This window comes from Poecilia mexicana, unplaced genomic scaffold (genome assembly GCF_051168715.1).
Source record: "Poecilia mexicana isolate PSO_F unplaced genomic scaffold, ASM5116871v1 scaffold_17, whole genome shotgun sequence".
NCBI classification, from domain to species: Eukaryota; Metazoa; Chordata; class Actinopteri; order Cyprinodontiformes; family Poeciliidae; genus Poecilia; species Poecilia mexicana.
Genome location: NW_028263386.1, coordinates 4,813,845 through 4,825,113, shown reverse-complemented (window position 1 = coordinate 4,825,113; position 11,269 = coordinate 4,813,845). Strand labels below are relative to the sequence as shown.

The 11,269-nt window shown below is 39.4% G+C and overlaps 1 protein-coding gene across 1 annotated transcript in view; it reads right to left on the bottom strand.

Annotated features, from left to right (window-relative positions):
- Positions 1 to 716: 716 nt before the first annotated feature.
- The window catches only part of svilb (supervillin b), a 40,669-nt gene continuing 30,116 nt past the window's right edge, over positions 717 to 11,269 (bottom strand). Inside the window, exons 26-40 of the mRNA XM_014967336.2 lie at positions 10,803 to 10,939; positions 10,007 to 10,154; positions 9,764 to 9,909; positions 8,880 to 9,055; positions 8,403 to 8,550; positions 7,439 to 7,718; positions 6,453 to 6,604; positions 6,273 to 6,378; positions 5,849 to 6,056; positions 5,608 to 5,741; positions 5,318 to 5,473; positions 4,916 to 5,059; positions 4,611 to 4,732; positions 4,126 to 4,281; positions 717 to 1,441 (exon numbers count right to left, since the gene is read on the bottom strand). Of these exons, the coding sequence (XP_014822822.2) occupies positions 1,355 to 1,441; positions 4,126 to 4,281; positions 4,611 to 4,732; positions 4,916 to 5,059; positions 5,318 to 5,473; positions 5,608 to 5,741; positions 5,849 to 6,056; positions 6,273 to 6,378; positions 6,453 to 6,604; positions 7,439 to 7,718; positions 8,403 to 8,550; positions 8,880 to 9,055; positions 9,764 to 9,909; positions 10,007 to 10,154; positions 10,803 to 10,939 (2,300 nt within the window). The 3' untranslated portion in view covers positions 717 to 1,354. The remainder of the gene's footprint in view (positions 1,442 to 4,125; positions 4,282 to 4,610; positions 4,733 to 4,915; positions 5,060 to 5,317; positions 5,474 to 5,607; positions 5,742 to 5,848; positions 6,057 to 6,272; positions 6,379 to 6,452; positions 6,605 to 7,438; positions 7,719 to 8,402; positions 8,551 to 8,879; positions 9,056 to 9,763; positions 9,910 to 10,006; positions 10,155 to 10,802; positions 10,940 to 11,269) is intronic.

Sequence of the window (11,269 nt, the reverse complement as noted above, 5' to 3'; positions counted from 1 at the left end):
TGACTTTAGTCAGTGGGTGATGGAGGAAGCCTAAGTTTTGCTGATCGCTTTAAGCTTGTATGTTTTTTCACTGTTTAAACCTGCGGATCCGTTTTGATGCAGCTTTGGACACTTATGTTCTGTCTTGGATATTGTGTAATACCTTCAATTTTTTTATTTTTTTATTTTCAATAAGTACCATTAGTCTGACAAACCTCATCAGGGTGTATATCCTAGGCTATTGAGTAAGAATGCATGGCATTCACATTTATGTTTTGGCCTTATTAGCACAATAAAAAGCCTTCCAGGGTGAATCAGCTCTGCCTTCCCTCCCCAGCTGTTCCTCAATGTGTCCCCACCAATTTGCAACACAAAGTTACGCCTTTATTAGTATCGCTGCTCTTCCCAGAGTAAACCTCTAGATACTCTACACATGGACTCCACTGAATAAAAAACAAGCTCGTTTTTGAACCTAAGACACACACCTGCGGTTTCTGTTAGTTTCATAAGTTTCACAGTTTGATCTTTAAAATACCAACATTTTCACATAACTTCATATTTTGGTCTGATGTAATTTTTACATATTAAATAATTGATGTTTTGATCAGTTGGTACTTGAGGATCTGATCTTAACTGTCATGAAAAAATTAAAGTTTGTAGCTGTAACATAATTTAAAAAAGCTGAGCTGGTGAATTCTGTGTTCATGCCGCACTTTGAAATAAACAGTGACTTCTCATTCGCTTGGGCATCATTTTTAATTTAATCCACTATGTCTTATATCACAAAGAAAGTCTTTAAAAATGCAGACTAGAATTTCTGTATATAAACTGTACACAAAAAGCAAGGCACTGTGTTTTCTCTCTTTTCGTTTCAACTCTCCTCTCTGGCATTCAGCTCTGCCACAGCAGCAAAGTCGATCTGGAGTCATCTATGAGGCATGGCAGCTTTTGTTTTTCTCTGCAACACCTGATGTTCGTCTTTACAAGGGTACAAAGTCGCTTACACTCACATTTACAGCAAGAAACAGTCACACAAACATTATGTACAGTCGCATCGCATACACACAGCCACAGCATGGCACTCTGACAACAAGCGTCTAAAGTTTTTCCTTCCTCAAGTGACAACTTCAGTGATGGGAAGAGAGCTTAAAGACCACAAATGAATCACTGCGAGGATTTTTTTTAACCTGCTCATAAACCACACAGATTTAATTCTGTTTAATACTGACACAGCTGAGGAGAAAAACACTCGTCTTCGGTTTAATCTTTCATGTAGGATTTTTTGAAAATGATGTCTTCTGGTATTCCTGTCTCAGGCTTCCAATCTTCCACTTGTTCTCTCCATCTTCAGTAAAAAAAAATAAAATAAAAGTGCTTAAAACAGTCCTTTGGCCTTCTTCAGGTTCACTTGCTTCCACCCTGGTAAACGTTCGTAGTTCTCTCTCTTCATTTCCAAGCCTTTCTGCAGATGGAGACAGAAAACAGGTGCTTCAGGACAACTTTCAATTCTGCTGTAAGTGGATCTATATGGATATCCTGCAGCAAGACTGAATAAACCCAAAATTACATTAATGCTGCTGTATGTAATTTTAATAACATATATTTGTATAGGTTTGTTAGAACCGTAACCATGTTGTGACAGTATGTCATGAGACTGTGCCGGAGTGTATCATCAAGTACAGTATTGAAATATTTTTTGTGTGTTTCCTCGTTCCACTGCCAGGGTTGCAGGTGTCCTTTGTCACCCCCTGGTGGTAAAACTGATCCTAGCTCCACCACCTGTTTACATCAGTAATTACCCTTGCAGTGCTCATCAGCCATTTGTTCAACAATAAAAGTTGAAAAAATGGCTTTTACATTTGTCCCAAAGAAACAAACAAATGCACAGGAAGAGCGTATGGAAAGAGCCAGAGGAATAAAATAGAAAAGTTGCAAGAATAAACAGTTTATTTGCACTTGGGACGGTTTGTGTCTCACTAACCTGATAGGTGAGAGTTTCAGGCTGCAGAAATGTTGGTCTGTTAGCAAAGGCTGCATTCCATTTAGAGTTCTGGTTTTGCACACATTATACCAAACCACATGCACAGATGCAGACATGGAATGCAGCCCTTTTTAACAAATTGCTCTGATTTTTATTTTTTATATTTTTACTTGTTTAGGTCAAAATATCTGGACTATCAGTTACCATTGAAGTATTACTTTACACCTCTACTTCTAAGAGTAATTTTTCCTTTTTTTAATCATGTTAACTACATACACACTGGAAAAGCAAAATCTTACCAAGTATTGTTGTCTGGTTTCTAGTGTAAATATCTCACTACACTGGAAATAAGACAAAACAAAAAACCTTACAAGTAACTTTTTAGCAAGATACTGGCAGATTTTCACTTGTAAAATGGGGAAATGTCTTGTTTTAAGTGAAATAATCTGCCAGTGGAACCAGTACTTTTTAAAATCAATATTAAGGAATTGTTGACATAAAACAAGCTCATATATATTGATGAAAATGTAACTATAAGTTTGTTTAGTCTTATTTCAAGTGTACTAAGATACTGGAACTAGAAACTAGACAAAAATACTTGGTAAGATTTAGTGTTTTTTATGTACTGGTCAAAGCAAATAACCGTCTTTATCAACTTATGTGACATTTAAAAAGGAGTAGAAAGAAGATTTTATTTACAATTCAACAGTTACATTAATAAAATAAATGTTTCATGAAGGTCTTGTACTTTTCTACCCACTTTTAAACACTCACTGAAATCTTTTAAAACACAACAACCAACCAAGACAACCGAGGACAAAATTAGAGTCAGATCTGAAATAATGATCCACAACAGACAGAAAGTGTCCGAAAGTTGTGATGTAAATACCAACGTTACATTTCATTGTTCCGTTTGTCGGGAAGAAACTGGAGAGTTCGAATGCTGACACACTCAGCAGACGGACATCACTCTGACAGGATATGGCATGCGTTCATTCTGCTGGTTTTAGTGCCTTTGTTTTGTGCTCCACAAACAGAAAGTGAGTCAAACTGTGCAGCAAATGGTGAGTCACTGAGGTGTATTTTTACTCAAAGAGAGAGAGAAGAACGACAGGTGAAAAGTGCTGCTTTTGTGTGTGTGTGACGAGAACAACAGGAGCGATGCAGGAGTGTCGGATAGATGAACTACAGCTGAACAAATAATTTAAAATCAGATTAAACTCAGTCATAAAAGGAGGGAAAAAATAAATCACTACGTCGCGTTTTCATATTTATTTGGTTTGCCTTCAGTAGGCTTTGCACCAACCTTAACAACATATTTGAACATTTTATGTTAAAATAATATGTCTGTGTTCACTGAAGAGAAAACAGAACCTTTTGTAATAATCTTGTATTAATGGTGACACAATTTTTCATTTAGAAATCTTGTACTGTCCCAGATAAAAGATTCTGGATTTTTTCTTGAGATGAGATTTACATCCATGTTTCACAAATCATTAAACTAATGCTGAAGTGATTAAAGGGCTATTTCAGGTGTAAAACCTAGACTAAATCCAGATTATTATTCAAGTCTCCAGTTTGTGACTTGTGATACATTAAAATAGGATTGAAAATTCTTTATCTGCAATCTAAACCACAACCGGTTTAAAAACCTTGTCTAAAAAACAGGAAATCATCATTTTAAACACCTGCGAGCTTTCTGCAGAGCGTGACGTTTTTGTCCTCATGTGGAAATGCACTGAAGAGGCAGGATTTATTTTATAAATCTACCGTGAAAGAGGAACAGAGTGCAGACATGCAGAAAGGTAAAGTCCCCAGTCTGAAGAATCACAGGAGCTGCTCTTACCTGAATCCACCTACAAATTAGTCTGTGAAGTGAAAGATGAAGTCAGATGAATCACATGGGTGTCCATATTGACTGTGAAACATTTCTTGTTGAAATATATGATAACTTAGTAGTTTTTAGAAGAACAAAAACAGAAAGTTGTACAATCTATTTCAGTTAAAGTTCTTTTACTTTGTTTAGACACTGTTGGCTTTATCAAATTCACTGATAAATTCATACTGGATTGGTTGCAGAATGATTCTGTTCCGTTCCAGTGTTTGATTCATGTCTTATTAAATAAACCTGGAGGTAAATGTGGTATTTTTGTGTTCCAACAGACCTCAAAGTCAGTGTCAGAGAGGTAGATCTCCAGGCGGAGCGGGTCGACTCCCTCTGGCAGTGGCCGGGCCTGCAGCTGAGCCAGAGGGTAAATGTTCTGACAGAGTCGGGCCAACACGTCCTCCACCAGGATGATCTGGTTGCACACCTCCGCCTCCTGTAAGCAACAACGGGAAAGAAGTCAGAGAAACAGCCAATAAAACCTGGACAAAAAAATTAATCCGCAGTTACTTTGATACTTTCAAACAAAATGGTCACCAATCCCTGTTAAAGGGGATCTATTATACAAAATTCACTTTCTGAGTACTTTTATGCTTCCATTTGGGTCTCAACAGATCTATCCTAATCTGTTCAAGGAAGCGCAATAGGTCACCTTTAAGCGTTTTTATGTAAAAGGAATAAAGTTAAAGGGGTATGAACACTTTAACACGGCACCGTAAAGAGTCTGGTCATAGAAAATGATTGTACATGTTTTTTTAGTCTTACTCTCTCTGTGATTTCAGCCACGTCCTCCCTGTGCTCCCAGCTGGGGAACATGTTAGTGAAAGTGAGCGGCTCCAGACCTGCGTGGATCAAATACGACTTCTGAGGCTTCTTCTCGTTCTTCTCTGCAGGAAAAAACATCAGAACAACCGCAATAAAGTTAACAGAAGAAAAAAATGTACTTTGCAAAATCAAATGATCTACCGAGACTGAAATCAATCAAATTAAGAAGGAAAACATCACAGCACAATCGTCCTGCACAGGTCACACCTGCATGCAGTCGTAGGCGAAGGCTCCTTTCTGCTCACCTTTGCAGTACTGCAGAACGGTCTCCATCGCACACTTCCTGTCTGCGTCCCAGCGGATGCGGGCCGAGCCGGTGCTCTCGCTGTCCTGAGGCCACCAGCCCTGCCACAGGTAGACCTCGTGGAAGTTATCCACCAGAAACAGAGCTTTGCAGGAAAGACGAAAATAGTTATGACAGAAAGTGAGGATTTGTAACATTCCTGTAAATTAAACAAGTTCACTGCTTCTCAACTCAGCAAAAAGAGAAATGAAATGGATTAAATCACAAAAGCTACTTTTAAAAATGCATAAATGAGGAAAAAATAAACCAAAAGGTTTCAGAACTTAAAACAATTCTGATATGATACTCTAATGTTCAGATGAAGTAAAATGAAGGATTCCTGCAGGCCGTGTCCTGGTCTCACCAGGCTGCGGAGCGTTGTACAGGTCTTCCTGCAGGAACGGCAGAGAGCTGACCAGCTCTGGAGCTCTGGACGGATGGAAGAACTCGGACGCTACGAAGTCTCCAGATGTGCTGCTCAGCTGGAAGAGCCGTGGAGTGAAGTTGAATTTACCCGGATCTGATGACAAAAAAGGTTTTCGATACATCTTTTAATAAGAAAACTTAAACTTTTTTTTACCTGCGTGACATCAGCAGTCAAACTGCACAAACTGTCAATATTTAATTGATCTAAAACATTAAACTCCTGCGTACCTTGGAGCATGCAGTCATAAGCCTTCCTGTCTTTCCTCCCCAGCGCCTCCCAGAATCCCGGAGGCTCCACTCCTTCGTCACACTCATGGATGGTCACTTTGCAGCTGCTGTGAAGGCCTGCTTCCAGAGGACACCTGGCAAACAGAAAAATATGAACTGGATTTAACAAAAGGCTGTGGATTTTTACTGAGTGAACAACTAAACTTTTCAAAAGGCATTAAAAAGAAGAAGATCTCCTTACTGTTCCTTGATTTTAAGCGCAGCTGTGTTTCCAACGCTGCGAGTGTGCAGCTGAGACTTGCATCCATGCCACAGGTAGATGAGGGCTTTATTAATGTTGAGCAGGATCATGGAGGCTCTGGAGCGCAGACTGCTGCAGTGACACACCACCTCCAGCAGGTGGCCCTCCACCGGCACCTCACCTCGCACACAGTACAGACGCCACTCGCCTGGATAGAAATTTGACATAATCAGAGGTCAGTGGAGTTCTCAAAAATTATATTCAAATAAGTTTAACTCTACTTCAACATATTTTTACTCAAGTAAAAGTAAAGAAGTATTTAATAAAATACAGAGTAAGTGATCAAAACATCAATCATTCAGCATTTACAACTTACGTCAACAAATGTATGAATAAAATATACAGACGCCAAACAAAAGCTTACTCTGAGTGTTCTCCTCCTCCTCCTCCCTCTTGCCAGCATGGATGATCATCCCTCCATTAAAGCACTGCAGGAAACATGGCGGCTCCTTTCCCTGCTGCACCTGGACCTGAAATACACAGGAGTTGAACTCAGAATTGATCTGGATCAAACACAGAGCCGATGTCGACCCTACGGCTCTACCTGAGCTCCTCTCTCCTCGCCCAGCTCCACCGTCATCAGCGCCGATGTTCCCTTCTCGCTGACGGTCGAGTTCCTGCCCTGCCAGAAGAAGTAGCAGCATTTCTCCTTCCCTGGCCCGCTGCTCCTCGCTTCGGGGTTCTGCCTTCGACCCACTGGGACACATTTGAAAAACATGTCAACAATACTTGCTGATTGAAAGCTACAAAAAGTAACGTTTACTAAAAATATATCAGTTTTTTTGTTCAGTATCTAATGCAAATATCTTGGTACACTTGAAGTAAGGCAAAACTAACTTACAAGTAACTTTTTAGCAAGACACAGGAGCTTGTTTTAAGTCAATAGCTCCTAAATATTGATAAATAAGCATATTATTTCATTACTTTGTCATATCTTGTAATAATTGTATTAAAGATTTATTGACTTAAGACAAGCTCCTATATCTCGCAAGTTAATTTTACTTCATCTGTACTAAGATATTTGCACAAGAAACTCGACCAAAAATACTTGGTAACATTTTGTGTTTTTGCAATGCAGAAACAACCAATCAGAGCCAGGAGGAGGGTCTTAATGCTGTCAATCAAGCTCATGTACACACTACGCACAAAGTCTGCTTTGCTCTCTGATTCCCCACACAGATCCTGGTATGAAATTTCAGGCAAACAAATGTTTTTTTCTGTAACAGTAACTTGTTTCTCTGCCATTAGCACATTTAGCAGAATGTACAAGAGACTGACTGACAGCACCAAGACCCTCCTCCTGGCTCTGATTGGTTGTTTTTGACTAGAAACTACATTTCTTCAGGTGGCAATAGTAGCACTGTTAGATAGAGGAGCTTGATTTTTTCCACAGATTATCTGTCTCATAGAAAACTGTCAGGATCAGGACATGGTGAAAGTTTTAACAAATATGTGAAAAACAGATTGCAAAAGTTAAATACTACAGCTTTGAGAATAATTCACAGTGTTGCTTTAACTGCAGAGACTGACCTGAGGTGCTAACCATGAACTTCCACTTGACCACATAGGCGTCCCCCTCATGGAACTGGCCGATGCTCTGCCGCGGCAGACGACTGTAGTCAAACTCCAGGATGTGCCACACGTCCACAGAGGCAGTGCTGATCTCCTGCAGCCTCATGAGGTCCTCTGACTCCACGGGGCCGTAGCCCCGGCCCACGTTCACCCCGTCCAGAATGGTGCTGATGGGCGTCTGGAGGAGAGGCAGCATCAGGGACGTGTCATAAGGTCGACACTCACGTCCAGGAGCCTCCTGAGAGGAAGAAAACAAGGAAAAATTAACAATTCAGAGACGTTATCAAGAAGAAAACTGGTGTTGTCTAAAGTGTCTAGGTCAGAGGTCAGCAATCTGCACCTTTTGAGTATTTCCACAGTGACTCTTAATAACTTTGGCAATCATGTATCATGAAACATTTGCCGCAATAAAGTTTTTTGGGAACACTTTATTTGAAAGGTGTCCATAAGATGGACATGACAATGTCATAAACATGGCATTACATTTTTCAAGACTGTATTTGGTAAAGTCGACACTTTTAATGCACTTTAATACAAGTTTTAATTTCACTTTACATTAAAAATGTCATTGTTTACCATTAATGTAAACTTGACACTTTTAAAGCACTGAGAATGCAACTTTTAATGCAATCCTGCATTAAGTGTCATTATTTACCAAATGACACTTCATGACAACAGTCATAAACATTCATGAAAACTCCTTCATGTTCATGACAAATGTTATCTCATGTTTATGGCAGTGTCATGTCCGTCTTATGCACAACCCTTCAAATAAAGTATTACCTGTTTTTTAGCTGGACTGAGGGGAAAATTGTTCTTTTTAATATACAGATTAAGTCTTTAATTCTTGTCAGACTGCTTCTGGCAACATCTGCTTAGAGTAAACGGCACAGTTAAGACAACAGATAAAAACGTAACGAACCTTCTGCTCGGTTACAAACTCAACTCCTTCTTTCAGCGTTGGCGACTTCACTTCTGTCCAGTCCGTGAACTTTTCTTTGAACAAGATGGTTTCATTGTGCTCAGTGAGTCTGCCAAAGATGGCCCAGTCAGGACGGCCCTGGCCCTTCCTGTGGACCAAAAACACAGCAGACATGAAAAACTTCAATCACACACTTACCTCAGACAAAAGACGACAAACTACAAAAACAAGCAGCTGTGAAAGGGGTCGAAGCCCTCCTTATCAAGTCCAGCCTGAGTGGAACATGTCCTGGAACCTGCAACTTTTTTCAGATATAACATTTTTGTTATACGATCAATCATCAGAATAATCAATTAGTTGCAGCCCTAATTTGTAGTGTAAGTTTTATACTGAAGCTTATAAAAAAAGCGTAAGGAGCACACAAGGTTCCTAGCATAGGAACTAGACGTGTTGCAGCCCTAATTAGCACCCGCTAACCTGGGGATGAGCGTGTTGCAGCCTCCGGGATCGAGAGGGTTGATGTCGCAGCAGGTGTAGTCAAACGTCCCGTTCCACAGGTGCTTGGCGAGCTGAAAGGCCACCTTCCTTTGTGGTAGGGTCACTTCTTTTCCGTGCCACACATACACCTCGCTGCCAAAGTCAAACACCAACACCTGCAGCTCACAGAGCGAACACAAAGCGATCCTGTAAACTAACCCTCTGCAGCTGCCGTGTGGTTTAATAACAGCAATGCAACCTGAAAGCAAACATTCACATTCACATGATCGTCTGCTGTTTACACTCCACTACACACATACGTCATGTAATTAAATCTGCAGAAAATAAAAAGCTAATTAAAAGATCCTTTAAAAACATTTTGCACGCAGAAAGTTTGATCCAACAATTTACTAAAACTCAGAAAGGTCTCAAAAGAAACGTAGATATAAATTATTTCAACCATGATTCATTCATGATCTGTAGTTAGGACACAACAGACTTAGAAATCCTTGTAAATGTTTTTATATTTAGTTACCAGTTTGAATTTTGTTCTAAAAGAGATGCAAGAAGAATTGACATAGAATTCACATCTTTGACCAGAGGTTGCCATTTTTTATAAGAATGTAAAAATGCATGTTAAAGCTTTCAGTTTTAGATATATAATTTTTTTATTTTCCATCAATTTCTGTTTTTTTTTCCCATTCTTATCCAGACCTGGATTTTATCACAAATCACTTCCACGCTTTGTAAAATTTCACCTTGATTTGCACCTTTTCTAGGGACAACTCTGCAGACTAAAACAGCAGAAATTTACCTTTAGTGTCTCTTATTCTGTCATAAACCAATAAAAGTTATATTTGTCTTGTGTTAAATCATCTGTTCACCTCCTTGGGTGCAAGCAGGCAGGTGTGAGGAATCTTCCCCCACTCCTCATCATCAGGAACCAGTTTGTCGTCCACCAGTCTGAAGATGCAGTTGGTTTCCACAATGCCACTCTCAAAGCGCTCATCCTCCTCTGGTGGACCTGCCGCTATGGGACAATTTGTTTGATAAAAACAAAATAAAATGAGTAATCAAGTGATTTAAAAATAAACATTTGGTATTAATGCTTCTGCCTGAAGTCTTACATTTATAAGACATCTGTCCACCCAGGACTGTCCAGAACTGCTGCGCATCAGAACCCTGTGTGTTAACACCTTCATCGATGGTTTGCACCTGACTCGCCCTGCAGCCCATGTCCTTATGCGTCTGGATGAATGTGGCTAAGTCCGTTGCCTAGGCACAGACACAAACAAACCCCCCAAAAAACATCAGAAGATGATGTGAGAAAGTCTTTCTGAACTTAAAAACAAACCAGATAAATACCAAAAGATGTGGGTGACTGTAGCTAAGCATAATGTGGTGAAAATGCCGTTGATCACCAGGAAAAAAGGGAAAAAATAAATTAAAGTGTTCATAAGAGGGAATGAATAAAGTGGATCTACGTTCATCAGCTGATGCTCAGCTCTGATGTTTTTTCCCCATGGCTGTTCCTATTAGTAATTAAACCCGACTGCAATCAGATTTCATAATCATAATTTTCAGCTATTGTTTACGTCCAGATTTACCACGTCTGCCCTTTTCTGGTGCAGAATTATGATGCATGTCTCACATCAATGACATAACAGCTGAATAAAATGCGACATGACTGTTCAGATTGCAGATGCTTTGAAAACAATCGAATATGTTGTCGAATTAGCAAAGACTGGACTTTTTTTGGGTAAAAAGATCGGGTCACATTTGTTTACTGTTTGAATGCAGTCAAAGTGTCAATGTGAAGAATGGAATGAAGATGAGAGGCACAATCACTGATTAATAATTTTTGTTTAAATATGAGAATTGCAGCAATACTTCCGACCAACCAAGCAGAGCAACAATACTCACTTTAGCTTTCTCAATCACATTTGAGAACTCTCCTATCCAGACAAAGCAGTGCTCTGGTGTGACAAGCACGAAACTGTCCCCACTGTTCAACGAAGAGGCTCTGGGCTCCACTAATCTGGTCTGAACATGGCGACGACCTGCAGAAGACACAATCGACATTATCAAATAAATCTTTACACTTACAAAATGAATCCTGGAGTAATTTTAATCTCCTGATGTTCAAATATTGTTTTTTGGCAATAGTACATGTAATGGATTTAAAGTGTAGCAGGTAGAGACGAAAGTTACAGTTAATGAGTCCATCTAAAGTTGATTGATCTTGTATTAATTGATACAAACGTTTTCTTGTGTATTGAAAGGGCTGACTATGTTTTAAATAACATAAAGTGCAAACGTTTTTCATAATATGCTGAATAAAGAAAAAACATTAAATTTTAACACTGCATCAGAAGTATTAAATACACAGA